This window comes from Phoenix dactylifera, chromosome 2, assembly GCF_051530095.1.
Source record: "Phoenix dactylifera cultivar Ajwa chromosome 2, Ajwa_hap1_PhDact_Kaust_v1.1, whole genome shotgun sequence".
NCBI classification, from domain to species: domain Eukaryota; kingdom Viridiplantae; phylum Streptophyta; class Magnoliopsida; order Arecales; family Arecaceae; genus Phoenix; species Phoenix dactylifera.
The window spans coordinates 27,578,383-27,606,285 of NC_143191.1; the positions used below are offsets into that span (position 1 = coordinate 27,578,383).

The 27,903-nt window shown below is 43.2% G+C and overlaps 1 protein-coding gene across 1 annotated transcript in view; it reads right to left on the reverse strand.

Moving 5' to 3' along the window:
- Positions 1–5,870, reverse strand: part of LOC149768265 (uncharacterized) — a 47,251-nt gene extending 41,381 nt beyond the window's left edge. Inside the window, exons 1-2 of the mRNA XM_089927947.1 lie at positions 5,673–5,870; positions 4,869–5,591 (exon numbers count right to left, since the gene is read on the reverse strand). Of these exons, the coding sequence (XP_089784073.1) occupies positions 4,869–5,591; positions 5,673–5,870 (921 nt within the window). The remainder of the gene's footprint in view (positions 1–4,868; positions 5,592–5,672) is intronic.
- Between the last annotated feature and the right edge of the window lie 22,033 nt (positions 5,871–27,903).

The window sequence follows — 27,903 nt, forward strand, 5'->3', positions numbered from 1 at the left end:
TCTCTCCCAATGGACTCCTCCTGGTACACCACAGTATAACGGTGTATCAGAAAGAAGAAATCGAACTCTGTTAGACATGGTTCGATCCATGATGGGGTTTGCAAGTTTGCCCATATCCTTTTGCGGATATGCACTTGAAATAAGGTTTCAAGTAAGTCTGTAAATAAAACACCACATGAGATGTGGACTGGACGTAAGCCAATGCTGTCTCACCTTAGGGTTTGGGGGTGTCCAGCATATGTCAAACGTTTGAAGACAGACAAACTTGAACCCAAGTCTGACAAATGTTTCTTTGTTGGTTATCCTAAAGAAACTAAAGGATATTACTTCTACTTTGCTGAAGAACAAAAGTTATTCGTAAGCAATAGAGCTGTTTTCTTAGAGAAAGAATTTCTTAGTGAAGGAACTAAAAGCTCTAATGTTGAGCTTAGGGAAGTTCAACATGTAGAAGATCCGACACCATCTACTGAACTAGTTGAGTCAGATTTGATTAGATCAGATCCAGAACCCATCTTAGATGCACCATTAAGGCGATCAGGTAGAGTACCACGTCAGCCGGACAGATACTACGGTTTCTTGGTCCAGGACGGGGATCCTGTCGAACTTGATGAAAACAATGAGGATCCGATCACCTATATGGATGCTATGCAGAGGCATGACTCTGATGCATGGCTTGGAGCCATGCAATCCGAAATGGAATCCATGAAGGTCAATGATGTATGGACATTAGTTGACCCACCCGAAGGGATTAAACCCATAGGGTGTAAGTGGATTTTCAAAAGAAAACGGGGCGCAGACGGAAAAGTAGAGACCTATAAAGCCCGTCTGGTTGCCAAGGGATATCGTCAACGTTATGGTATTGACTATGACGAGACGTTTTCTTCTGTGGCAATGCTCAAATCCATTCGGATTATGCTTGCGATAGCAGCACACTTAGATTATGAAATCTGGTAGATGGATGTTAAAACCGCTTTTCTAAATGGAGATTTAGAAGAAGAGGTGTATATGATGCAACCTGAAGGTTTTATATCTGCAGATGAGTCTAAGGTGTGCAAGCTTCAAAAATCCATTTATGGATTAAAGCAAGCTTCACGGAGTTGGAACATACGATTTGATAAGGTGATCAAATCATATGGCTTCATTAAGAATGAAGAGGAACCTTGCATTTATAAATGGGCAAATGGTTCAGTTATTATATTTCTTGTTTTGTATGTGGATGACATTCTTTTAATCGGGAATGACATTCCTGCATTACAAGGAATTAAGGTTTGGCTATCATCTCAATTTGCCATGAAGGATTTGGGAGAAGCATCTTACATCCTAGGGATGAAGATCTACAGAGATAGATCTAGAAGATTGCTTGGATTATCCCAATCCACATACATTGATACTATACTGAAAAGGTTTAGTATGATTAATTCCAAGAAAGGCTATCTTCCAATGGGCCATGGAATTAACCTCTCTAAAAGGGATTGTCCGACAACCTCTCAAGAAAGAGAGACTATGGATAGAATTCCATATGCTTCGGCAGTGGGATCTATAATGTATGCCATGACATGTACTAGACCAAACGTGGCATACTCACTAGGAGTAGTGAGTAGATACCAGTCTGATCCAGGTAGCAACCACTGGAAGGTTGTCAAAACCATCCTTAAGTATTTGAGAAATACTAAAGATCAGTGGCTTGTCTACGGTGATTCTGACTTAAAACTTGAGGGATATACCGATTCAAGTTTTCAGTCAGATCAAGATGATAGCAAGAGCGTGTCGGGATATATCTTCACTCTTAAGGGTGGGGCCATCTGCTGGAAGAGTTCCAAGCAGCATACAGTGGCAGATTCTACATGTGAAGCAGAATACATTGCAGCATCTGATGCAGCCAAGGAAGCCGTATGGTTGCGCAAGTTCATCACCGAGCTGGGAGTGGCACCTTCCATTGATGGTCCAGTTCCTATATTTTGTGATAACACTGGAGCCATAGCTCAGGCAAAGGAACCTAAAGCACATCAGCGGACCAAGCATATTCTGCGACGTTATCACCTAGTTCGAGAGATTATAGAACGAGGTGATATTGATCTTCAGAAGATTGACACAAAAGAAAATCTAGCTGACCCATTTACCAAAGTCCTCGGCATCAAAGAGTTCAACGAACACAAGTCGAAGATGGGTATTAGATACTGTGCCGATTGGCTTTAGGCTAAGTGGGAGTTGTTGGGAATTGTATCCTAAATGTCAATCGTCAGTATATTGATGATTGAATTTTGTAAATGAATTGACAAATTAATAAAGTATTATTTGGCATTATTCATCATTTCATCTTCAAATGAACTCTTATATGATGAAGTCCTTAGGACTTATGTTATGATAAAGGAGGATTTATCTTTGAGTCCTTAAACTTGTTCGCGACCAAATGATATGTTGTTACTAGGACGACAACATTATCGAGATTAGGTCGTTGTGTGACATATACGTTGGTTGTCCTCTTAACCAAGGAGTGTGGAGACACTGGTATGCCATACAGGTGAAGTGTAGGAGTACATTTCACTGAACGTGACCAATTCCGGAACGCTCTACTGTCGAGAGATGTTCTGAGTGGATATGGGTATAAGTTTGGCCCTCTGACCTGAGATCGCAACCTGTGACTAGCAAGCAACTCACTGTACTTTGGTACCGGACTACCTGAATTTCTAATTCAGTGACGGAAGGTCACTGGGTGCAATCAAGTACTTGCATAGTCAGTTGTGAGTCGAGATGGAATTGACCCCTCCTGCAAACAGGAGATAATGTCTTGTGATTAATTTAGCAAAACCTTGGCCAGGGTAATCTCAGTGAGGAGTCACGGGATATCTAAAGTTAATCACATAATGGATGTACTAATTATAGGGTTGACAGTGAGCTCTAAGTCATCCTGGCATTAGGAGTCAAAGGGATTGAATTATACAGTAACCATAGTTCAGGGTTCCAGAATATTTGCTTCGCATATATTCGGCCTATTCGGACGTCGGGTACCATTGCTAGATGGTCACATCGATTAGTGTAGGAAGTCGTTCCTATACTACCGGCTTAGGTTCGAACCTATGAGGTCACACGCATAGAAGATTCCTGATTGATCAAGAAGGCTGATGAATGATTAAGAATCATTCAGGGGTAATTTGGTCAATTCGATTGACAAATTATCTTATAAAATAATTAAAGTAATTATCGGAGGATTAATTAGTAATTAGATTGCTAATGAACTCAATTGGATTGAGTAATTAGACTAAGGATGAGCCAAATTGAATTAGATTCAATTCTGGGCTCAATCAGGGTTTTTGACCTGATTGGATTAGGTCTGAATCAAGAGGACTTAGGTTGACCAAATTAAATTAGATTAAATTTGTGCTTAATTAGGGATTGACCTAATTGGATTAGGTTCAACCCATGGTAATTGAATCATTCTAATTGTTAGGATTTAATTAAATTAAATGGGTTTGATCTGAAACTATTCGGATCTTGAAATCCACTTGTCACATATCCATGCATGGCGCCATAAATTGATTTTTAATATGATTAAAAATTAATTTAATTTATTTAATGGTGCCATGGGACACTTGGCAACATCAGGGACCTCTTTCATCATTAGATGGGTCGAAATGGAGAGATAAATTCATGAAAAGAATTGGATAAGATCAAATTCTCTCTCTTCATGACATATGCCATCCTTATCTTTATCTCACTTCTAATTAAGGTTGAATTTCCCGAGGCTCGGCCCTCGGATGCCAGGCTAACCCGATGATCATTTCGGGAGCAGACTAGCCTGAAGCCCCGACCGGTCGCCTCGGCTTGCGCCAGCCTTGGCCGACCAACGAGCGGAATTTCCCGAGGCTCGGCCCTCGGATGCCAGGCTAACCCGATGATCATCCCGGGAGCAGACTAGTCTGAAGCCCCGACCGGTCGCCTCGGCTTGCGCCAGCCTTGGCCGACCAACGAGCGGAATTTCCCGAGGCTCGGCCCTCGGATGCCAGGCTAACCCGATGATCATCCCGGGAGCAGACTAGCCTGAAGCCCCGACCGGTCGCCTCGGCTTGCGCCAGCCTTGGCCGACCAACGAGCGGAATTTCCTGAGGCCTAACCCTCGGATGCCTGGCTTAGCGCCGGAAGAAGTTCCTGAGGCCTAACCCTCGGATGCCTGGCTTAGCGCCGGAAGAATTCCCTGAGGCCTAACCCTCGGATGCCTGGCCTAGCGCCAGAAGAATTTTCTGAGGCCTAACCCTCGGATGCCTGGCTTAGCGCCGGAAGAAGTTCCTGAGGCCTAACCCTCGGATGCCTGGCTTAGCGCCGGAAGAAGTTCCTGAGGCCTAACCCTCGGATGCCTGGCTTAGCGCCGGAAGAAGTTCCTGAGGCCTAACCCTCGGATGCCTGGCTTAGCGCCGGAAGAAGTTCCTGAGGCCTAACCCTCGGATGCCTGGCTTAGCGCCGGAAGAATTCCCTGAGGCCTAACCCTCAGATACCTGGCCTAGCACCAGAAGAATTTCAAGAGTCGGGAGTCAGCGAGACGCTACCAAGAGTTAAAAAGAAGAAGGACGAAAGTGAAATGAAGAAACTCTATTTGCATTAACTTTCATTGTTTCAGGGCCGAGACCCATACAACTTGGCAAAACGCCAACACACAAAGAAAAGAACAAAAATACAGAAGGTCAGCTTGGAGGAACCCCCGGGTCAGGAATGCCGGGTACGTCCGCAGGGGGTAGGGAGGCGGTTGGAGAATCAGCAGGCAATGGCGCCGGAGAGGAGTCTAGAAGAGAGATCCCACTCAGGTCAATTTTGGGGTACTTAGCCGACACCCTTGTCAGGCCTTCCTCGAAGCCTAAGATAAAGGAGTCGGACACCGCGTCCGACATGTCACGGACGAACTCGTCAGACTGACGATAGGCCTGTACTGCCTCCGACATATCACGGGTGAACTCGGCGGACTGACGATAAGCCTGTACCGCCTGACGCCCGATTTCCACACTCTTCTCGGCCAGCGCCGCCTCTGCCCGCTCCATAATCTGAGCTTTCGCCTCCAAGACCTTCGCCACAATCCGGTCGTCCGCCTCGGAGGAGACCCTCAGCAGATCAGCCTGAGCCTCCTTGTGCTTCGCCTCGGCAGCAATGCGAGCAGCCTCAGCCTCCTCCATGCGCGAATGAAGCTCCTGGTCGCTCGCGCGGGACTTCTCCAAGGCCGACTCCAATTCGCCCAGCTTGGCTTCAAGAGACCGGATTCGGTTGCGGGCGTTGTCGGCTGACCGCTGGGCCTTCTCCCACCTCTCCCGGTAGTCGGCAGCCTTTCGGGACTGCTTCTCGGCCCGCTCCTCCGCCTTCTTGATCTCGCCCTCGAGACCCGAGGCAACCTTGAGTTGCTCCTGAGCCTCCAACAGTTGCTTCTCGAGGGTGACGAAGCCGAGTGCCCACTCTTCGGCCACCTGGAGCCTCATCTCGAGGTCCCTGATCGTCCTCCCCGCCGCAGCCTGACCTCCCTCCTCTACTGCCTTCAGTTGGCTCTCGGCCCTCGCCAGAAGCCTCGCCTGTTCCTCGTAGCACTCCTCCAGGCGGATCATGTACTGGGCGAGCTAAGAGATAGAAGAAACGAGGGCGTCAGGCGGGGATCAACAGAGCCTATAAATGATGAAAGCGACCAAAAGAACGCTCACCGACATGAGACAGACGCAGCTGGCAGCCCCAATGTCAGGGACCCTCATCTCCCGGACCTGCCTGCGGTCCTTCTCCAGCAGCACCGTCTCGATGAGGTTTCGGGCGCCGGCGAAAGTGAAGGCCGACCCCGACTTCTCCCCGGAGTCGGACGGTGATTCTGCAGCCTTACCCTTACCCGTCGCTTGGGGAAGAGTCATGCTGACCATGCTCGGGGCGGGGACCGCCCCTGGAATTGACAGGGTCCTGCTCGGCCGGGGCCTCGGCGCGTCCCTCCTCGTATCATCCGGAGCCGACCGAGTCGAAGGCTGGGCTGGGGACCGATCACGTCCGACCCGTCCATCTCGGGCGCGCCCGGGTGATGCCTCCGGAAAAACGGTAGTCTCGGCATCGGAGGGCTGATACAGCGTCAACTGCCGGTCCGCGCCCGCGGCGTCCCCCTGATCGGTGGGTCCGGACCCGTCTGTCGGCGTCGGAGTCGCCTGCCGGCGGGACTTCTTCGCCGGTGGGGCCCCGCTCGGAGGAGCTCGTTTCTTCCTCCGGACTGCTTCCAGTAGGGACGTCCTACCAACAGCCATCGCCCTGTCCGACCGCATGACGTCATCGATTTCTGCAAAAAGGACGAGATGGTCGGAGACTGAGAAGCTGATGGAAAGAAGAAACGAAAGAGGAGAAAAAAAGCTAAAAAAGAAGTGGTGGCGGGCTCACGGTCAGCGGGGACCGAGCTCAGGCCGACGTTCACCAAGGTGTCCTCAGAAATAAGGCGAGACACCGGGGGGAGCCGGCCCTCGGCAACCAACCCCTTCAAGACGGCGACGCCATCGGATTCCTCCCTCGACAACCTCGATAGGCCGATCGGGGACTTCATCGGCGTCTCCCAGGTGGCCCTGATTCCCCAAGAGGGATCTACGTCAATGAAAAAGAAACGCTCCTTCCAGCCGTGAATGGAGGAAGGAGCCTCTTTGACGAGGCCGCACCCTCGCCGCGCCGCAAAGCACCACCACCCTCTGTCCTGGGGGTGGCCGTTCAGGCCGTAGCATTCCCAAAAGACATTCAGGGTGGCGGGAACCTCGTGCATGCGGCAGAGAACCTGGAAGGCCGTCAGGGCGCGCCATGAGTTCGGCACCAGTTGCGTCGGCGCCACTCTTAAACCCCGAAGCACCTGCACAACTAAGTCCGAGGGGGGAAAGCGGAACCCGGCCTGAAGAATGCCCTCATTGATGGCAACCTTCCCTGGAGGAGGATGGGACATCCTCTCCTCAGGCCCCGGGAGCGTAACATTGCAGGCCTCGGGAAGGTGGTATCGAGCCACGAACCTATCTAGGTCTTCGGCGACCAGCTCCGACTTAATGCGGTCTGCTCTCACTTCGCCCATCCCTAATGGCCAGTGAATCTACGGTCAGGACGGGATCAAGAAGGGGGAAAGGACCGGAACGACTGGAGTACACTAATACAAAAGGAGAAAGTATGGAGAGCCTTAAATTGAAGAATGGGGCAACTCACCGGAAGAGAAGGAAGAACGGCTCCGAGAGCGTCAAAGGAGGAGCAAGCGAACAGTCCGACGGCAATGACGGCAGCGCAAAGGAGAAACTCGAAGATGTCTGTAAAGAGAAAGGCGGACGGAGGAGGGCCCCCGGTTAAATAGGCGGAAAGGTGGGTGACGCCTCGGTGACGCCAGAGGACGCCTGGCTGCCGAAGGGTCGCTCGCGCCCCAAAGGCGAATCGACGCCATTAAGGAAGGATGTCCGCCGAAATCCTCAGACTGCCAGGTCAGCAACGACCGCCATACGCCATAAAGAAGGCGGGGAGCTCGAAGCGCGCGCACCTCTCCGAGGGATGGCGGCAATCTCGAAGCATCACTCCCTTCACCCGTTCCCCTTCTGGTTCCGGGCTCGGAAGTGGGGGGCTACTGTTACGGGGGAACTTAGCCACCATGCCCCACGTGACCGGCACGCGCGCCCAGGAAGACTACGGCAGCTCCTTGATCCAGCAATCCGACCCCGAGTCGGACATCTTCGGCTCCGCAGCCCGACCCCGAGTCGGCTGCCCCTTGATCCAGCAATCCGACCCCGAGTCGGACATCTTCGTCTCCGCAGCCCGACCCCGAGTCGGCTGCCCCTTGATCCAGCAATCCGACCCCGAGTCGGACATCTTCGTCTCCGCAGCCCGACCCCGAGTCGGACATCTCTCGACAACGACAGGCTATTCCCCAGAGGCACGCCGCAGCCTCCTGCTCCACTACTCCCTGCAACGGTTGTATCTGGCGCTGCTCCACGATCCCCTGTAACAGCCGTACAAGGCGGAGCTCCACTACGCCCTGTCATGGCCGTACCCAGCGCTGCCCCACGACGCCCTGTAACGGCCGTGTCAGTGGCAGCTCCATCGTGCCCCACGATGACGAACCCCCCTGAAAGACCCCCCAGCCTGGTATATATGCGGCTGGGGGGAGGAGGGGGGGGGAAAGCGAGAACTTCCAGAGCATTCTCTTACTTGCTACTATTATCTCTCCTTCTCCTCCAATCTCCTCTGACTTGATCGTCGGAGGGCCCCCACTGCCCCAGTGGTGGTGCGAGGCTTGCTTGCAGGTTTTCCGGTGGAAGGTGGAGCGCAATCAACACCAACCAAGGCAACTCAAACGGAACCCCGTTCACACCGCTGTGCCAATCGTTCTCGGTTTGGACCACCAGCAACACTAAGTAGCCCAAATTCTAGGTTAGTATGCAATTTAAGTTGAAGTCATTAAGTTTTCTGCTAGGGAGTTGTAATACTTATTTATACTTGAGTGCTTAGTGAAGTCTAGACCATGCACCAGCTAAGATTTCGGATCTCCAAAATATCGCTAATATTAGTAGTTTCCAAGAATTGGTCGGACAAGACCTATTTGCTGATTCAAAATCATCTTTTCTGCAGGATTTCGAGAGCTGTGGATATTTACTTTAATACCTCATGGGCTTTATATGTAATATTCCAGTTTACTCGAATTTTTACAACGATGGCTTTCACACTATTGTCTTTTTTAAGGTCAATATACATTTTTTTTTTGTTTTTCATTTTTTTTCTCTTTTTTTTTGAAAGAGAAATGATAATGTATATATTGTGCACTTTTACTCCTGTGATGATTCCTCCATGTAGCAAGCAATTAGTCGACAATTCTCACACCAGTTGGTATGAGGTGTCGGGCATCAAGACTCCCCTACAGACCTATGCTCGGATTCCTGATCACAAGCCCGCTGACCTTTGACAATAGGTAGCCCTTTTCGATGTACCTGACTAAATCCACCAATTTTTTTTTTTGGATCAGAAAAAGATGGTTCATCAGGATTCGAGGTTGCTACCATATTCTCAACACAATGTCGAACCTATACTTTAGAAAATGCAGGCCAGATGTGTTGTGAAATTCAAAGCACTAATTAGCTTACAACTCACTAAAAGGAACTTAATAAAAAGAACTCACTTTGCACTACTTCCAACTAGTCATTGGGCTCTTAGATTTTATATACCTTGTGTGTTGTAATTATTTTTTTTTTAAATTCCAAAAATTTTAACTAATTTTTTTTTATTTTTATAAAATTCTAAATGCTTAAAAATACCCTCAAACCTAAATCTAACATTGTCCTCAATGTTAAAGAAAAATTAAAGCAGTAAGAGGACAGAGGAGAAGTTACCTGATATGGGTAGGTAAATTGAAAATTGGGGCAAAATCCCCCAAACCTGCATGTTAGTAATTTATTAAATTTTTATTATTATTATTATTATTATTATTATTATTATTTTTTAATTAGAAGATATTTACATGTTGGGTTGCTTTCCAAGAGCGCTAAGTTTTATATCTTCAGCCAGACAATTTCGATTTACTCATAATAGACAGGGTCAGTCAGAAGTATTTCCTCAACTTCTGGACTCAGATACTCAAGGTATGGTTTTAAACGATGTCCATTGACTTGAAAGGACCTACCATCCTTGGTATTGCATATTACCACTACACCATGCGGGTGCACTTTCTCTACTGTGTATGGGCCAGTCCAGCGAGATTTAAGTTTTTCAGGAAATAGATGTAATCGAGAATCATATAAAAGAACTTTTTGTCCTTGGTGAAACTCTTTACGAGTAATCATTTTATCATGCATGACTTTCATGCGATCCTTGTACTTCTTGACACACTCGTAAGCATCATTCCTAATTTCTTCAAGCTCGTCGAGCTGAAGCTTTCTATGTTCTCCTGCCTTGTCGAGATCGAAATTTAGGCGTTTGATTGCCCAATACGCCTTGTGTTCTAACTCGACAGGTAAATGGCAAGCCTTGCCATAGACAATCCTATATGGGGACATTCCAATTGGTGTTTTGTAGGCCGTTCGATATACCCACAATGCATCAGTTAACCTAAGGGACCAATCCTTTTGAGATGGATTGACAGTTTTTTCAAGGATGGTCTTGATTTCTTTGTTGGAAATCTCAACTTGTCCACTTATTTGTGGATGATATGGTGTACCGACCTTGTGGGTGATGTTGTACTTCCTCGCAAAAGCTTTAAAAATTCTATTGCAAAAATGTTTTTCCCCATCACTAATGATAGCACGAGGGGTGCCAAAGCGAGCGAAGACAGACTCCTTAAGAAACTTGATCACTACTTTGTGATCATTGGTCTTACACGCGATAGCCTCAATCCACTTAGATACATAGTCAACAGCTAGGAGTATGTACTGGTGCCCAAATGACATAGGAAAAGGACCCATAAAATCAATACCCCAAACATCAAAGATTTCTATAATTAAGATCGGGTTCAGGGGCATCTCATTTTTTCTTGAAATTTTTTCTAGTCTTTGACATCGGTCACATGCTTTACAATACTCATGTGAGTCATGAAATAGTGTGGGCCAATAGAATCCGCACTGCAAAACCTTTGCAGCCGTCTTTTTACCACTGAAATGACCACCACAAGCGTGGTCATGACAAAAGGAAATGACTTTCCGTTGTTCATATTCAGGGATACACCGTCGGATGATCTGATCAGGGCAATATTTAAATAGGTATGGTTCATCCCAGAAATACCACTTCACACGAGCTAGAAAGCGAAATTGCTCCTGTTTGGTCCAAGAGCTGGGTATTTGTTCAGTAACGAGGTAGTTGACTATGTCAGCATACCATGGCACATTGGTATGGAAAATCATCATTAGTTGTTCATCCGAAAAAGTTTAGGATATAGGTAAGGATTCTGCAGATGACTCAACAATCAGTCTGGACAAGTGGTCAGCTACTACATTTTCAGATCCCTTTTTATCTCAAATTTCGAGATCAAATTCCTGGAGCAATAGGATCCAATGAATGAGCCTTGCCTTAGCATCCTTCTTTGTGAGAAGGTACTTAAGGGCGGCATGATCGGAATAAACAAGAACCTTAGATCCTATCAGGTAGGGACGAAATTTATCTAGGGCAAAAACAACTGCCAACAATTCTTTTTCAGTGGTGGAATAGTTGAGTTGGGCGTCATTCAGAGTTTTGCTCGCATAATGAATAACATGGGGAAGCTTCTCTACTCACTGACCTAAGACAGCGCCTATGGCATAATCAGATGCATCACACATGATTTCAAAAGGACGACTCCAATTAGGACACCTTTTGATAGGTGCTGAAGTCAATTCAGACTTCAGTCTTTCAAAAGCAGTTACACAAGTTGGTGAAAAATTGAAAACAGTATCTTTGGCCAACAAATCACATAAGGGTTTTGATATTTTGCTAAAATTCTTGATAAAGCAGCGGTAAAAACCCGCATGCCCTAAAAATGATCGAATTTTCCTAATAGTCTTAGGAGGTGGCAATTTAGCAATTAATTCTACTTTGGCCTTATCCACCTCAATTCCCCTTTGTGACACAATGTGTCCTAAAACAATACCTGATTCTACCATGAAATGACACTTCTTCCAGTTAAGAACTAAGTTTTTCTCTTTACAGCGTTCTACAACAAGTGTCAAGTGGTGCAGACATTCATCAAAATTGGATCAAAATACAGAAAAATCATCCATGAAAACTTCTAAAAATTTCTCTACCATGTTGGAGAAAATACTCATCATACACCGTTGGAATAGCCCAAAAGGCATGCGACGATAGGCAAAAGTGCCATAAGGACAAGTGAATGTGGTTTTCTCTTGATCCTCACGTGCGATAGGGACTTGGTTATATCCAGAATAACCATCGAGGAAACAGTAATGGAAGTGGCCAGCTAGCCGTTCTAGCATTTGATCGATGAAGGGTAGAGAAAAATGGTCTTTCCTAGTCATGGCATTAAGCTTCCTATAGTCGATGCATACTCACCATCCCGTTTGGACTCGAGTAGGGACTAACTCATTGCGATCATTTTTCACCACAGTGATGCCAGACTTTTTAGGTACGACTTGAACTGGGCTTACCCACTGACTATCAGAAATAGGATATATAATCCCTGCATCTAAAAGCTTGATGACCTCAGCTCGAACTACGTTCTTCATGATTGGATTAAGTCGCCTTTGTGGTTCTCTAGAGATTTTTGCATCTTCTTCTAGATGGATTTTATGTTGGACCACAAAAGGACTAATCCCCTTAATATCAGCTATAGACCAACCGATAGCTTCCTGATTCTTCCGAAGGATACTTAACAGCTTCTCTTCCTGTTCTTTAGTCAGATTTGATGCAATTATAACAGGTAAGGTCTTGTTTTCTCCAAGAAATGCATACTTCAAATTTTTGGAAAGGTCTTTAAGTTCTAGTTGCGGAGGTTTGAGATTGGATGACACTTGATGAGATTCTGAAATAAGCAATGATTCAAACTTGGTGGCCCATCTGCTAGTATCCATCACAGGAATGGAATCTAACAATGCATTAACCTCTTGACTTGACTCACAATCTTGACCAAAATTAGCCAAACATCTTTCTAATGGGTCAGAATAAGTTGACTCTTCAAAAGAACTACTAATTATGTTCTCAATCATGTGAATTTCTTCCAAATCATCCATCTCAGTTGACTGACTATTACTATGAAAAACATTGAGCTGTACAGTCATGTTCCCAAAGGCTAGAGTCATTATTCCATTTCGGTAACTAATCACAGCATTTGAAGTGGCCAAAAATGGTCTACCTAGGATCACTGGGATGTGACTTTCTGGATTTTTTACTAGTTCAGTTTCAAGGACTACAAAATCCACAGGGTAGTAGAATTCATTAACTTTTACAATCACATCTTCCACAATTTTTTTGGGATACTTTACCGTCCTATCTGCTAACGAAAGAGTGATGTTTGTGGGTTTTAATTCCCCCAAGCCCAACTCTGTGTAAACAGAATAGGGTAACAGGTTCACACTAGCTTCTAAATCTAGAAGAGCTCTCTGAATGATGGCTTCTCTTATTTTAATTTCAACAGTGGGGCAACCAGGGTCCTTGTATTTTGGGGCAATCTGTTGTTGAATAAGAGATGAGGCTTGTGCAGCCATAACAGCTTGCCTAGGAATACTGGTTTTTCTTTTTACCGTGGTCAGGTCTTTTAAAAATTTTGTATAGGAGGAGATCTGTCTGATGGCATCTAGGAAGGGTAAATTTATTTGAACATTTTTAAAGACTTCCATGATTTCATCATACTGAGATTTTTTCTTTGAGTCTTGTAGTCTACTAGGAAAGGGAGCCTTGGGTGTATATGTCTCTATTGGTTTCTCCTCTATTCCTTGTGTTCCCTGTTCTTGTGCCTTTTTCTGGATGGGATTTGGTTCATGTTTTTCTTCTTTTTCTTGCACAGGAAGTTAGACTTTGTTGTCCACTTGCTTGCCAGACCATAAAGTGGTAATTGTCTGGACTTTATGGGTAGGGTTTTCATTAGAATCAATCTGAAACTGGCCTCTCGGTCCTTGATTCTGTTGCCTACTAGGGTTAGGCACTGGCTGACTAGGTAGTTCACCTTTCTTTCTATTCCCTAGAGAGTTTGCTATTTGACTTAGACTAACCTCAAGTTAAGCAATCGCTTGCGCATGGAATTGGTTAGTCTGGGTTTGAGCCATATTGGTCTGTTGTTGCTGTTGGATGAAGTCTTGTTGCTGCTTCATCATGATAGCCATCATGGCTTCCAATGATGTAGTTTGCTGAGGGATAGGGGCACTATAAGTAGGAATAGGTAGAGCCAATGATTGGTTTATTTGTGAGGGACCTATCGTGGAAAAATTCTTCTGAAAACCTGGTGGACCACCTTGATGTTGAATAGGTTCATTTTGCTTGTATGAGAAATTTGGGTGGAACCTATTATCAGGATGGTAGACTGGGTTGAATGAATTGGGAGTGGGCTTCTTGAAGGCACTATATGAGTTTAGAGCATTTGCCTGCTCAGCCTTAATGTTGGATAAACTAGGACAACACTCTACTAGATGCTCAGAACTGTTACACATGATACATAAACTTTGTGACTCGTGATCCACTTTCATGACGGGATTTAACTCTTTATATGAACTTGAGCTAGTGGAAACAGTGAAAGCATCAAACTTTTTGCTTAAGTTGTTCATTCCAGTCACCAGATTGGACATGACATTTTTTAGTTCTGGGTCTGCTATCATTTCATAATTGCCTGGTTTTCTAGACCCGAACTCATCTCTATTTACTTTCTCACCATAGCTACTCCAATTTTGGGCGTTCTCGGCTAAGTTAACAAGAAATTCATATGCTTGATCCGAGGTTTGGTTCATGAACCTACCTTTGTGCATGGACTCGATCATGTTTCTATGTACCGGAGGTAGTCCTTTATAAAAGAAATGTACTAGATCAGCCTTGTCAAGCCCATGGTGCGGGCACTTGACCAAAAGATCATGGAATCTTTTCCAAAGATGGGAAAATTCCTCCTCAGATTTTTCTCTAAAAGTTCTGATGGCATCCTTAATTTTTTCAGTTTTTACCATGGGATAGAACTTAGCCATGAACTTTCTAGATAGTTGTTCCCATGATGTGATGGAATTTGAAGCAAGGGAATACAGCCATGCAGCAGCACGATCCTCTAAAGTCATGGGAAACAACCTTAATTTAATACCCTCTTCATCTAAGTTTTGATTTCTAAACGTTTGACATATTGTCAAAAATTTGTTTAGATGAATGTAGGATTGTTCACTCTCGAACCCATGAAACTTGGGTAACATGTTTATTGTTGCAGCCCGAATCTCAAATTGGCTGCATTATTGATTGGTAATACTATGCAAGTAGGGGGACTAGCAGATGCGGGTGCGAACAACTCATTCAAAGTTCTAATGTGTTCACCCATTGTAGAGATCGACGGTTGGTTTACAGTTCGCAGGTTGTGATGAAAAGTTCTGTCAATCTCAGGATCAAATGGGGTTAACTTATCCCTTAATGAGCTTCTACCATGCATACATTTTCTACAACTTAATTAGACTCGATTTTTAAACGAAATCCTAAAAGATAAGAAGAAGGGCTAGACCAAGGTGACCACAATCAACACCACACAATGGATTGGCTCTTTAATCTTGAGGTTAAAGAAGGTTTAATAGCTTTTAATCTAGTTGCACAGAGATTTATCAGGTTAAAAAGTTCTTGAAATTCTCTTCTAGATTAGACAGCTCCTAATCTCCCTTTCAGATTAAGCTTGAGCTTACCAGTTAAGCGATCCAGTAACCAGTTACCAGAAAAGTCCCGGGGTGTGCGGTGGTGCCAGAAGGGATACACCGATACCACAATATCCGTAACAGTTCTCACTGTTGAAAAACTTTCCTAGACATCACCAATTACTAAATTCTCACTGGAGTGGCTTTCAGCCGCTTCTTTTCAAGAGCCTAATTGAGCTCGAAAACCCTAAGGCCAACGTCTAATTTGATTTTAAATTTAATTTGGCTTAGTATATGGATGCAAGGTGGTGATTTTTGGGCTAAGGACAGGTAATGACTTTCCGACCTTATCTTTTTAATGGGTTTTGCCCTTAAATTCTTTTATGCAAATGCTTAATACTAAATGCAGCAAATATTCAATGATTTTTTTAAAGTTTATGGAATGTCATTAGGTTGTCCTGATTAAATGAGCAAACAATTTTTTTTTAATTTTTTATTTTTATTTTTTTATATTTTTTTTAAATTTTTTTTATATATTTTTTAAATTTTTTTATATAGCAATAACTGGAATGTAAACTAAACACAATCCTTATGTGTCAGTCAATCTCCGAATGCCCGTTGAATAAGCTCTGGAGATTACTCCGTGAGAAGTCCCAATAGAGGTATGATAACCTTGGGAAATTGCACCCTATCAATTACTAGCAAAAATAATATATTTTTTTTGATTTAATTAATTTTTTTAACTTGTTTTTTTTAATTTAAATTTCAAATTTTGAATCACAGAATTCAAATTTTGAATTTAAATTTTTGAATTTTTGAATTTTGGAAAAAAAATTTCAAATTTTTTTTTACTCTTTTTTTAGAAAACTTTAAATTTTGAATTTCAAATTTCAGAATTTAATAACTACGAAATTATTAACTAAAAATAATCAAAATAAGAAAAATTAATAAAAATAAAAACTTACTACCAGAGTGCGTTCACTTCGGGCATCCAAAATCCAATTTGATCTTCGTGATTGTTCTTGCTTCTCGATTTGCCTCTCCGGCAACGACGCCAAAATTCTGTTGTGCGATTCCTGTTTACTTAAAAATATGCTAAACAGATCGTTGTTAGAACCGACAAACAAAGTTTAAATTAATTTAACTCTTACCTGTTCTACTCGAAGAATAGTGGTCGTAAGAGGTCGATCCACAGGGAGGCGATTGGAGTTGCATAAAAATTAAAACATTCACTTGGATTCGAAATCGGTTCTTGAATAGCGAAAGAAAAACCTTATGTTGGAGATGTTGAATGATTCTCTGGGCTGCCAGAGAATATTTTCTAATTGAAATTAACTATAAGACAGGTAGTCAGATTCAAAGAGCATTTATGTATTTAACTAATTAAAGAAAAGCTTTAACATAAATTAAAATGGATGAAAACAGTGTTAGGAAAATTGTAGACTGGAATATAGATTGCATGAAAGAGGATTTAATGGATTGCAGAACAGAAATTAAAATTGCAGAATAAATATAACTTTCTACCCAAATAAACTCTCAAAAATTAAAACTCAAAACAAAACCTAAAATAAAACTAAAAATAAGAACAATATGCTTTCAAACTCAAAATATACTTCTCAATAAAAACTTTCAACTAAAGTACAACTAAAACAAAAAAAATACATTACTCTCCTAAATAAAAAACTAAACTCAAACCGAAAAACTGAAAAAAAAATTGCAATGCTCTGTTTTCAATGAAGTTGAAAACAGAGCAATGCCTTCTCTCTTTCTCCCTCGTCCGCCTCTTCCCCTGTTTCTTTGGACAAACTGAAGCAGCCGAACTCCTTCTTCCTTCGACCAGCCGGCTAAGCCGAACTCCTTCTTCTTCCTTGGATCAGCCAGCCACCACCCCAACCGAGCACACCTCCTCCCTACTCTGTTTCCTCTCCCCCTCCCTCACACCTTCCCGATGGCCTCTTCTTATAGGAGTCTTGGAAACGCGTTGAAGACGTGTTGGAGATCTGCCTCGCTGGGGGAGATCTTTGCCACGCACGGATGGAGTTGGATGCGGTGCAGGATGCAGTGAGATGGACGGCTGCGAGGCGGGGATGACTCGGTCGGACGCCTGATGCGGAAGGGGCGGATGGCTGGGATTTCGGCCGCGTGAAGAATGTGGTCGCGGGGATTCCAGGGGGGTAGATCCGTGGATGATGAGCACGGAGGAGGGGCTGAACCGGCTGTGGGGCGCTGGTATTTCGGGATGCTTCACGGCCGGCCGCGAGATCTCGGGAGGAGCCGATCATGAACGCGTTGCTCGGGGGTTGCTGAAAATCCGCTGCTGTGGCCGGAAGAGGGGGAGATGGGGATGCTGCTTGGATCACGGCTTGCATCACGGGAAGCTTGGATTCCGGGAGAGGTTGATCTGGATGCTTTGTGCTGTGATTCCATTGAGGACGGACGGCTGCAAGGCGGGGATGATGCAGACGGCTGGCTGGACACGCTGGGATGAAGCTTGGGAAGATGTGGCCGCGGGATGGTGCTCTGATTGCTGAGATGGGGGAAACGTGCCATGCATGACACGCTGGCTGGCACGGGGATGACGCTGGCTTGTGCCATGCATGGGTTAAGTTGGTGCCATACCAGAATCAATGATACGCTGATGCACGCGATTGGGAGATGGAATCAAAGTTGGGCTGAGACAACGGTGGGATGGCAGCCGGTAGTGACTCGACTCCATCAGGGTGATGGCCGTGGGAATTAAGAGAAGTCAGATGTAGTTGGGCTCGGTTGAACTTGGACATGGAATGTGGGATGCTTGCACAAATAAAATATTAATTAGTTAATTTTATTTTAAATGATTAGCTAAAATACTAATTAAAATGACCTGACGATTGCACTTTTGTGCTCTCATCAAGCGGCATGATCGGAATAAACAAGAACCTTAGATCCTATCAGGTAGGGGCGAAATTTATCTAGGGCAAAAACAACTACCAACAATTCTTTTTCAGTGGTGGAATAGTTGAGTTGGGCGTCATTCAGAGTTTTGCTTGCATAATGAATCACATGGGGAAGCTTCCCCACTCGCTGACCTAGGACGGCACCTATTGCATAATCAGATGCATCACACATGATTTCAAATGGTAGATTCCAATCAGGGAACCTTATGATGGGTGCTGAGTTTAGTTCAGACTTCAGTCTTTCGAAAGCAGTTATACAAATCGGCAAAAAATTAAAAATAGCATCTTTCGCCAACAGATCGCATAAGGGTTTCGACAATTTACTGAAATCCTTGATAAAGCGGCGGTAAAAACCCGCATGCCCTAAAAAGGATCTGACTTCCCTAACAATTTTGGGAGGTGGTAACTTGATAATTAATTCTACTTTGGCTTTATCCACCTTGATTCCCCTTTGTGACACAATGTGTCCCAAAATAATACCTGATTGGACCATAAAATGATATTTTTCCCAGTTAAGAACTAAATTTTTCTCTTTGCATCGTTCTACAATAAGGGTCAAGTGATGGAGACATTCATTAAAATTAGATCCGAATACAGAAAAATCATCCATAAAAACTTCTAAAAATTTCTCCACCATGTCGGAGAAAATGCTCATTATACACCGTTGGAATGCAGCCGGTGCATTGCATAACCCAAAAGGCATGTGACGATAGGCAAAAGTGCCATAAGGACAGGTGAATATGGTTTTCTCTTGATCCTCACGTGCAATTGGAACTTGGTTATATTCAGAATAACCATCAAGAAAACAGTAATGAGAGTGGCCAGTTAGACATTCTAATATTTGGTCAATGAAAGGTAGTGGGATGTGGTCTTTCCTAGTCATAGCGTTCAGCTTTCTGTAGTCGATGCACACTCGCCATCCAGTTTGGATTCGAGTTGGGACTAACTCATTTTGGTCATTCTTGATCACAGTAATTCCAGATTTCTTGGGTACGACTTGAACTGGGCTCACCCACTGGCTATCAGAAATAGGATATATAATCCCTGCATCTAAGAGTTTAATGATTTCAGCTAGAACCACATCCTTCATGACTGGGTTAAGTCGCCTTTGTGGTTCTCTAGAGGTTTTTGCATCCTCTTCTAGATGAATTTTATGTTGGACCACAGAAGGGCTAATCCCCTTAATATTGGCTATAAACCAGCCGATCGCTTCTTGATTTTTTTGAAGGATATTTAACAACTTCTCTTCCTGTTCTTTAGTTAAATTTGATGCAATAATAACAGGTAAGGTGTTGTTGTCCCCTAGAAATGCATATTTTAGGTTTTCAGACAGATCTTTAAGTTCAAGCTGGGGAGGTTTGACACTTGAAGGTACTAGCTGGGATTCAGGTATAGGTAATGATTCAAATTTAGTAGCCCATCTGCTAGTATCCATTACAGGAATGGAATCTAGTAATGCATTAACCTCCTGATTCGACTCTCCTTCCTCACAATCTTGACTGAATTGGGCCAAACATCTTTCTAGTGGATCAGAATAACTTGATTCCTCGAAGGACTTGCTGATTATGTTTTCAATCATGTGAATTTCTTCTAAATCGTCCATCTCAGATGGTTGATTACTACTGTGAAAGACATTGAGTTGGACGGTCAAGTTTCCAAATGCTAAGGTCATTATCCCATTTCGGCAACTGATCACAGCATTTGAAGTGGCCAAAAATGGTCTACCAAGGATTACCGGGATGTGACTACCTGGGTTTTTCACTGGTTCAGTTTCGAGGACTACAAAATCCACAGGGTAGTAAAACTCATTTACCTTTACAATTACATCCTCTACAATTCCCTTAGGATACTTCACAGTCCTATCTGCTAATGACAAAGTAATGTTTGTGGGCTTTAATTCTCCCAAACCTAGTTCGGTGTAGACAGATTAGGGTAATAGGTTTACACTTGCTCCTAAGTCTAATAGGGCTCTCCGAATGATGGTTTCTCCTATTTTAATTTCAACAATGGGGCAACCAGGGTCCTTGTATTTTGGGGCAATCTGTTGTTGAATAAGAGATGAGGCTTGTGCCGCCATCAAAGCTTGCCTAGGAATACTGGTTTTCCTTTTCACCGTGGTTAAGTCTTTTAAGAATTTTGTATAGGAGGGGATCTGTCTGATGGCATCTAGGAAGGGTAAATTTATTTGGACATTTTTAAAGACTTCCATGATTTCATCATACTGAGATTTTTTCTTTGAGTCTTGTAGTCTACTAGGAAAGGGAGCCTTGGGTGTGTACGTCTCTATTGGTTTCTCCTCTATTTCTTGTGTTCCCTATTCTTGTGCCTTTTTCTGGGTGGGGTTTGGTTCATGCTTTTCTTCTTTTTCTTGCACAGGAAGTTGGACTTTGTTGTCCACTTGCTTGCCAGACCGTAAAGTGGTAATTACCTGGACTTCATGGGTAGGGTTTCCATTAGAATCAATCTGAAACTGGCCTCTCGGCCCTTGATTCTGTTGCCTACTAGGGTTAGGCACTGGCTGACTGGGCAATTCACCTCTCTTCCTATCCCCTAGAGAGTTAGCTATTTGGCTCAGACTAACCTCAAGTTTTGCAATCGCTTGCGCATGGAATTGGTTAGTCTGGGTTTGAGCCATGTTGGTCTGTTGTTGTTGTTGGATGAAGTCTTATTGCTGCTTCATAATGTTAGCCATCATGGCTTCCAATGATGTAGTTTGCTGAGGGATAGGGGCATTATAAGGAGGTACAGATGGAACCAAAGGTTGGTTCATTTGTGATGGACCTATCCTGGAAAAATTCTTCTGAAAACCTGGTGGACCACCTTGATGCTGAATAGGTTCATTTTGCTTGTATGAGAAATTTGGGTGGAACCTATTATCAGGGTGGTAGACCGGGCTGAATATATTGGGAGTGGGCTTCTTGAAGGCACTATATGAGTTTAGAGCATTTGCCTGCTCAGCCTTAATGTTGGGTAAACTAGGACAACACTCCACTAGATGCTCAGAACTGTTACATAAGATACATAAACTTTGTGATTCGTGATCCACTTTCATGATGGGATTTAACTCTTTATATGAACTTGAGCTAGTGGAAATAGTGAAAGCATCAAACTTTTTGCTTAAGTTGTTCATTCTAGTCACCAGATTAGACATGACATTTTCTAGTTCTGGGTCTGCTTTCATTTCATAATTGCCTGATTTTCTAGACCCGAACTCATCTCTATTTACTTCCTCACCATAGCTACTCCAATTTTGGGCGTTCTCGGCTAAGTCAACAAGAAATTCATAGGCTTGATCCGGGGTTTGGTTTATGAACCTACCTTTGTGCATGGACTCGATCATGTTTCTATGTGCCGGAGGTAATCTTTTATAAAAGAAATGTACTAGATCAGCCTTTCTCAAGCCCATGGTGCGGGCACTTGACCAAAAGATCATGGAATCTTTCTCAAAGTTGGGAAAATTCCTCTTCAGATTTTTCTCTAAAAGTTCTGATGGCATCCTTAATTTTTTCAATTTTTACCATGGGATAGAACTTAGCCATGAACTTCCTAGATAGTTGTTCCCATGATGTGATGGAATTAGAAGCAAGAGAATACAGCCATGCAGCGGCACGATCCTCTAAAGTCATGGGAAACAACCTTAATTTAATACCCTCTTCATCTAAGTTTTGATTTCTAAATGTTTGACAGATTGTCAAAAATTTGTTTAGATGAATGTAGGGTTGTTCACTCTCGAACCCATGAAACTTGGGTAACATATTTATTGTTGCAACCCAAATTTCGAATTGGGCTGCATTATTAATTGGTAATACTATGCAAGTAGGGGGACTAGCAGATGCGGGTGCGAACAACTCATTCAAAGTTCTAATGTGTTCACCCATTGTAGAGATTGACAGTTGGTTTACAGTTCGCAAGTTGTGATGAAAAGTTCTGTCAATCTCAGGATCAAATGGGGTTAACTTATCCCTTAATGACCTTCTACCATGCATACATTATCAACATTTCATTAGATTTGACTCCTACAATGAACGAAATCTTAAAAGAAGAGAAGGGCTAGACACAGATGACCACAACCAATACCACACAACAATTTAACCCTATTAGTCTTAGAATTAAGTGAGGTTTAGTAGCTTCTTAAATCTAGTTGCACGGAGATTTATCGGTTAAAAAATTTCTGAAATTCTCTCTAGATTAGACAGCTCCTAATCTCCCTTTCAGATTAAGCTTGAGCTTACCAGTTAAGCGATCCAGTAACCAGCGACCAGAAAAGTCCCGGGGTATGTGGTGGTGCCAGAAGGGATACACTGATACCACAATACTTGTAACAGTTCTCACTGTTGTAAAACTTTCCTAGACATCACCAATTACTAAATTTTCACTGAAGTGGCTTTCAGCCGCTTCTTTCCAAGAGCCTAATTGAGCTCGAAAACCCTAAGGCCAACGTCTAATTTGATTTTAATTTAATTTGGCTTAGGATATGCATGCGAGGTGGTGATTTTTGGACTAAGGACAGGTAATGACTTCCTGACCTTATCTTTTTAATAGATTTTGCCCTTAAATTATTTTATGCAAATGCTTAATACTAAATGCAGCAAATAATCAATAATTTTTAAAGTTTATGCAATGTCATTAGGTTGTACTGATTAAATGAGCAAACAATTTTTTTTTATTTTTTTTTAATTTTTTAATTTTTAATTTTTATATAGCAATAACTTGAATGTAAACTAAACACAATCCTTATGCGTCAGTCAATCTCCGAATACCCGTTGAATAAGTTCTGGAGATTACTCCGTGAGGAGTCCCAATAGAGGTATGATAACCTCGGAGGATTGCACCCTATCAATTACTAGCAAAAATAAAAAAAATTGATTTATTTTTTTCTTTTAAATTTCAAATTTCGAATCTCAGAATTCAAATTTTGAATTTAAAATTTTTTTGAATTTTTTTTAATTTTAATTTTTTTGAATTTTTAAATTTCTAATTTCAAATTTCAAAATTTAATAACTACGAAATTATTAACTAGAAATTATCAAAATAAGAAAAATTAATAAAAATGAAAATAAAAACTTACTACCGGAGTGCGTTCACTTCGAGCATCCAAAATTTGATTTGATCTTCGTGATCGTTCTTGCTTCTCGATTTGCCTCCCCGGCAACAGCGCCAAAATTCTGTTCGTCCTTTCCTGTCTAACTAAAAATTATGCTAAACAGATCGTTGTTAAAACCGACAAATAAAGTTAAAATTAATTTAACTCTTACCTGTTCTACTCGAAGAATAGTGGTCGTAAGAGGTCGATCCACAGGGAGGCGATTGGAGTTGCATAAAAATTAAAACATTCACTTGGATTCGAAATCGATTTTTGAATAACGAAAGAAAAACCTTACGTTGGAGATGTTGAATGATTCTCTGGGCTACCAGAGAATGTTTTTTAATTGAAATTAACTACAAGACAGGTAGTCAGATTCAAAGAGCATTTATGTATTTAACTAATTAGAGAAAAACTTTGACATAAATTAAAATGGATGAAAACAGTGTTAGAAAAATTGCAGACTAGAATATAGATTGCATGAAAGAGGATTTAATGGATTGCAGAACAGAAATTAAAATTGCAGAATAAATATAACTTTCTACCCAAATAAACTCTCAAAAATTAAAACTCAAAACAAAACCTAAAATAAAACTAAAAATAAGAACAATATGCTTTCAAACTCAAAATATACTTCTCAATAAAAACTTTCAACTAAAGTACAACTAAAACAAAAAAATACATTGCTCTCCTAAATAAAAAAAAAACTAAACTCAAACCGAAAATTTAAAAAAATTGCAATGCTCTGTTTTCAATGAAGTTGAAAACAGAGTAAGGCCTTCTCTCTTTCTCCCTCGTCCGCCTCTTCCCCTGTTTCTTTGGCCCTCCACCGAGCTCCCCTCTTCTCTCCTCTCCCTTCTCCTTGGCCTCCACCTCCCTTCTTATAGCCCTTGGAGACGCTGAAGGCTGGGAGGAGCAGATCCGTGGACAGGTGCTGAAATCGGGCGTGGGAGGCTGGGGATGCTGCGGGATCGACGGGATGACGCCATTCACAGACGCGGTGCTTGGGGAATGTTTCTTATTTCCTTCTTTCGTTGATTTGGGAGGTGCATGCGGACGGGATGCTCGCATGGAAGCGGAAGGTGGGGACGCGCTGGCAGTGACGGCTCCGAGATGGCTGGGCTCACGGAAGTGGGGTTTCCTTCTTTGGGTGCCGGATTGGGGCGTTCATGGCATGGGCGAGCTGGCAGCGACGGGAGAAGAGGAGGAAACGATCACGGCTTGCTTCTTCAGGCCATGCTGGGATCACGGAAGAGGGGTTGGCCGCTAGGATTTTGATCGCGTAAGGAAGGAGATCACGGCTTGATGGGCATTGGGAGATCGCTGGGTCGGAGGAATCCTTTCTTCTCCCATTCTTTCGCACGGGGTGAAGCTGGAATGTGCTGTGGGGAAGATGGGCTGATATGGAATACGAGCGGGATCGCTGGGAAGTGCTGGGATGCTGCTGTGATCGCGGTTGAGGGGCTGGAGCGGCGTTGGGTGCAAGGAAGGAAGGCATGGATGACGCTGATCTGGGAAGGATGCGGAATCACGGAAGAGCTGGGATCTTCCGTGATGGCTGGGAGGAACAAACGGACCGGCTGGGATGCCGGATTGATTGTTGATGGCCGGATCGCGGAGCAGGAAGATGGCAGACGGGCGCGGGATTCGTGGAGGGCGCCGTGGGACCGCTGCTGGGAGGAGCGGACGTGGGAGGCTGACGTGGCTTGCTGATTTGGGAGGCTTGGAAGAGGGGCTGAAGCTGGGGGGAGCTGATCTGGATCATTGGATGCGGACACGGAGATGCTCGCGATGTTGTGATGTATCGCGGGATGAAGTCAGGATGTGCAGGCCCTGGAAGATGCTGGCTTGACTTGAGCTCAGGCTGCCGGGCATTGGGCTCAAACCCAATATTATTGGGTTTCTTGGATTACTTGCACTCAAACACAAATACAACATTAATTAGTTAATTTTATTTATTAATGATTAGCTATAATACTAATTAAGATGGTATGATGATTGCATTTTTGTGCTCTCATCATTCTCCCGTCTTGTCGAGATCGAAATTTAGGCGTTTGATTGCCCAATAGGCCTTGTGTTCTAACTCGACAGGTAAATAGCAAGCCTTGCCATAGACAATCCTATATGGGGACATTCCAATTGGTGTTTTGTAGGCCGTTCGATATGCCCACAATTTATCTGTTAACCTAAGGGACCAATCTTTTCGAGATGGATTGACAGTTTTCTCAGGGATGGTCTTGATTTCTCTGTTGGAAATCTCAACTTGTCCACTCGTTTATGGATGATATGGTGTACCGACCTTGTGGATGATATTGTCCTTCCTAGCAAGGGCTTTAAAAATTCTATTGCAAAAATGTTTTCCCTCATCAGTAATGATAGCACGAGGGGTGCCAAAGCGAGCGAAGACAGACTCCTTAAGAAACTTGATCACTACTTTGTGATCATTAGTCTTACATGTGATAGCCTCAATCCACTTGGACACATAGTCAACAGCTAGGAGTATGTACTGGTGCCCAAATGACATAGAAAAAGGACTCATAAAATCAATACCCCAAACATCAAAGATTTCTACAATTAAGATCGGGTTCAGGGGCATCTCATTTTTTCTTGAAATTTTTCCTAGTCTTTGACATCGGTCACATGCTTTACAATACTTGTGTGAGTCATGAAATAGTATGGCCCAATAGAATCCGCACTGCAAAACCTTTACAGCCGTCTTTTTACCACTGAAATGACCACCACAAGCATGGTCATGACAAAAGGAAAGGACTTTTCTTTGTTCGTATTCAGGGATGCACCGTCGGATGATCTGATCAGGGCAATATTTAAATAGGTATGGTTCATCCCAAAAATACCACTTCACACGAGCTAGGAAGCAAAATTGCTCCTGTTTGGTCCAAGAGCTGGGCATTTGTTCAGTAACGAGGTAGTTGACTATGTCAGCATACCATGGAACATTGGTATGGGAAATCATCATTAATTGTTCATCAGAGAAGGTCTCGAATGCGGGCATGGATTCTCCAGATGATTCAATAATTAATCTAGACAAGTGGCCAGCTACAACATTTTCAGATCCCTTTTTATCTCGTATTTCAAGATCAAATTCCTGGAGCAACAGGATCCAACGAATGAGTCTTGCCTTGGCATTCTTTTTTGTGAGAAGGTACTTAAGGGCGGCATGATCAGAATAAATAAGGACCTTGGATCCTATCAAATAGGGACGAAATTTGTCAAGGAAAAAGACAACAGCCAACAACTCTTTTTTAATGGTAGAATAGTTAAGTTGGGTGTCATTCAGAGTTTTGCTCGCATAATGAATCACATGGGGAAGCTTCCCCACTCGCTGACCTAGAACGACACCTATTGCATAATCAGATGCATCACACATGATTTCAAATGGTAGATTCCAATCAGGAGACCTTATGATGGGTGCTGAGGTTAGTTCAGACTTCAGTCTTTCGAAAACAGTTATACAAATTGGTGAAAAATTAAAAATAGCATCTTTCGCCAGCAGATCACATAAGGGTTTCGACAATTTACTAAAATTCTTGATAAAGCGGCGGTAAAAACCTGCATGCTCTAAAAAGGATCTGACTTCCCTAACAGTTTTGGAAGGTGGTAACTTAGCAATTAATTCTACTTTGGCTTTATCCACCTCAATTTCCCTTTGTGACACAATGTGTCCCAAAACAATACCTGATTAGACCATAAAATGACATTTTTCCCGGTTAAGAACTAAATTTTTCTTTTTACATCGTTCTATAACAAGGGTCAAGTGATGGAGACATTCATTAAAATTAGATCCAAATATAGAAAAGTCATCCATAAAAACTTCTAAAAATTTCTCCACCATGTCGGAGAAAATACTCATCATACACCGCTGGAATGTAGCCGGTGCATTGCATAGCCCAAAAGGCATGCGACGATAGGCAAAAGTGCCATAAGGACAGGTGAATGTGGTTTTCTGTTGATCCTCACATGCAATTGGAACTTGGTTATATCCAGAATAACCATCAAGGAAACAGTAATGAGAGTGGCCAGCTAGACGTTCTAACATTTGGTCAATGAAGGATAGTGGAAAGTAGTCTTTCCTAGTCATGGCGTTCAGCTTTCTGTAGTCGATGCATACTTGCCATCCCGTTTGGACTCGAGTAGGGACTAACTTATTGTGATCATTTTTTACCACACTGATGCCAGACTTTTTGGGTACGACTTGAACTGGGCTTACCCACTGACTATCAGAAATAGGATATATAATCACTGCATCTAAAAGCTTGATGACCTCGGCTCGAATTACGTCCTTCATGATTGGATTAAGTCGCCTTTGTGGTTCTCTAGAGTTTTTGCATCTTCTTCTAGATGGATTTTATGTTGGACCACAGAAGGACTAATCTCCTTAATATCAGCTATAGACCAACCGATAGCTTCCTGATTCTTCCGAAGGATACTTAACAACTTCTCTTCCTGTTCTTTCGTCAGATTCGATGCAATTATAACAGGTAAGGTCTTATTGTCTCCAAGAAATGCATACTTTAAGCTTTCGGGAAGGTCTTTAAGTTCTAGCTGGGGAGGTTTGACATTGTATGGCACTAGCTGAGATTCCGAAATAGGCAATGATTCAAACTTGGTGGCCCATCTGCTAGTATCCATCACA